Here is a 2,422-nt window from a genome sequence, read left to right on the forward strand (position 1 = left end):
TTTTTTTTTTTTTTTTTTTTGGTACTGGGGATCGAACTCGGGACCTTGCATTTGTAAGGCAAGTGCAGTGCCACTGAGTTAAATCCCTGGCAAGTTGGTACTGATTTTAAGCTTTTATTCCCAGAGCAACTCACTTATACTCTCAGAGTCACCCCCACCTCCATCTGTAAAATGGGATGACTATATCCACCAGCTTCCTGGTGACATCACAGAGAGGAGAATTCTGAGAGGAGAACTACACAGTTGCCTTTGACCTAGCTTAGGAGAGAATGGAAAGCTAAAAACGGGCCTATGATTTCCAATTCTTAAACTCTCTTCCTTCCAGGGCTCCCAGTAAAGTCATGGGTGAACCCTCAAAGACTGAAAAGGCTCAAAATGAGCATGCCACCAACAATTTGGATATACTTTCTCACTCCCACTCATCATCCCCATACCACAGGCCAAATCAAGACGGACCCCACCATCCTCACGAATCCCATCACCTCAGAGGAGGTCATCACCATAGTGAGTCCCACCATCACAGAGAACCCCGTCAAGACTTCCATGACAGTGCTTTTGCCCATTCTCACCATGGTAAGGCTCCTCCTCATGACAGGGCCCACTATCCCACATCCCTTGGTTGGGGTCCCTCCTCTGCCATTAGCCATTCCCATCATCCTTATGGTGAAGACCACTTTGATGATGAACATCGCTCTGGTAGTAGGATACAACATGGTGGATCTCATTACAATACTGAGTCATACCTCCCTGTTGGGCCTCACCATGGTGGGCCCCACCACCTCACTGGGTCATACCACCATGGTGGGCCCCACCATCACACTACTTCATACCACCATGGTGGGCCCCACCACCACACTGAGTCACACCACCATGTTGGGCCTCACCATGGTGTGTCCCACCACCACACTGACTCATACCACCCCAGTGGACCCTACCACCATTCTGGGTCAGACCACCATGGTGGCCCTCATCACCATGCTGAGTCACACCACCATGTTGGGCCCTACCACCACTCTGGGTCAGATCACCACGATGGGCCCCACCACCACACTGAGTCATACCACCATGGTGGGCCCTACCACCACCCTGGGTCAGATCACCACGATGGGCCCCACCACCACGCTGTGTCAGACCACCATGGAGGGCCCCACCACCACGGCAGGCATCACTACTATGGTGGGCATCAACACCACCAATCCCCCAGTGTGTCCTACCAACACGGCGAGACCTCCTACCCTAGTAGACTCCAGTTACCTGGTGTATCACAACGCCACAGTGAGTATGGCCATGATGGTGGGCTCCACCACCAAAGACCCTCTTACCACCATGAAGATTCCTACCACCCTGGTGGGCCCTACCATCACAGTGAGGACTACTACCACAGTGGGTTCCAACATCATGAGCGCCACCAATACAGTAGACTACATCCTTATGAGTTCCACCACCACAGAAAGCATCTTCATCGTGAAGAGAGCCTTTTCAACCAATCCTCTGAGGAGTCCTACCACCATGGCACACCCCACTTCTACAGAGAAAGTTATCATGGCAGTCACCGCTCCAGTGAGGACCACCATGGTGAGCACCACCACCATGGCGAGCACCGCCACCATGGCGAGCACCACCACCATGGCGAGCACCACCACCACAGGGAGCATCACCATCAGGAGCATCACCACAGTGCACATCGTTATGATCATCTCCATGGTGATTCCTACAGGGACGACCGCAGGAGCAGCTCTCAACTCTTTGTCCAACACAAGCCCCACAGCATAACTGGGTCCACTCCTCATCAAGAGCTCACCAAGAGCTTGCCCCACAGTGAGCAGTCCCATCCTGCAGTTCGCTCACGTGGCTCTCAGGCATCCAACAAAGTTCATCCTCAGGACACATCTTTCAAACACTCAGAAAGCTGGTCTGAAGATGAGCAATATCAGAGGCAAAAAAGTGAGTCTTTTCTGGGTCTCCAAATCCCAATTCCCCCTTCCTAACCCAAAGTCGTGCAGATCTAGCCCAGCTGGCGTGAGTATATTCTATCAGCTCTTCACTCTCCCTCTGTTCCTCCGCCCATTCTTTATTCCTTGAATTTTGTACCTCTAGACACCGTGAGATGTTTCTTCATTCATTCTTTCTTCACTCTTACATTTGCTTCTCAAATATCAAGGCTCTTGTCAAACATGGGTACCCCGGCTTACCTGAGTCCAGACAGTACGGGGGGAAATCCAGCACCATCCTTAGTCAGGGAGGGGTCACTTAACCAATCACAGGCCATCCAGTGATGGGGCCTGTCATTTTCCACATTAGAATATTTGCTTCTGTGGACTCTGTGTGTCCACATTTCCTCCACTAAACTGTGAGCTGCTAAAGACAGAGATGGGAACTAGTTCCTGAATGAGTACCTTTTTTTTTTTTTTTTTTTTTTTTT

At 50.9% G+C, this 2,422-nt stretch overlaps 1 protein-coding gene across 4 annotated transcripts in view; it reads left to right on the top strand.

Annotated features, from left to right (window-relative positions):
- Window positions 1-238: 238 nt before the first annotated feature.
- The window catches only part of Catsper1 (cation channel sperm associated 1), a 15,189-nt gene continuing 13,005 nt past the window's right edge, over window positions 239-2,422 (top strand). For all 4 annotated transcript variants that reach the window (XM_010635919.2, XM_010635921.2, XM_010635922.2 and 1 more), the window contains exon 1: window positions 239-1,944. In XM_010635919.2, coding sequence (XP_010634221.1) covers window positions 342-1,944 — 1,603 coding nt within the window. In that variant the 5' untranslated portion in view covers window positions 239-341. The remainder of the gene's footprint in view (window positions 1,945-2,422) is intronic.

Source organism: Fukomys damarensis, unplaced genomic scaffold (assembly GCF_012274545.1).
Source record: "Fukomys damarensis isolate Sample0158 unplaced genomic scaffold, DMR_v1.0_HiC HiC_scaffold_27, whole genome shotgun sequence".
In the NCBI taxonomy this organism is placed as follows: domain Eukaryota; kingdom Metazoa; phylum Chordata; class Mammalia; order Rodentia; family Bathyergidae; genus Fukomys; species Fukomys damarensis.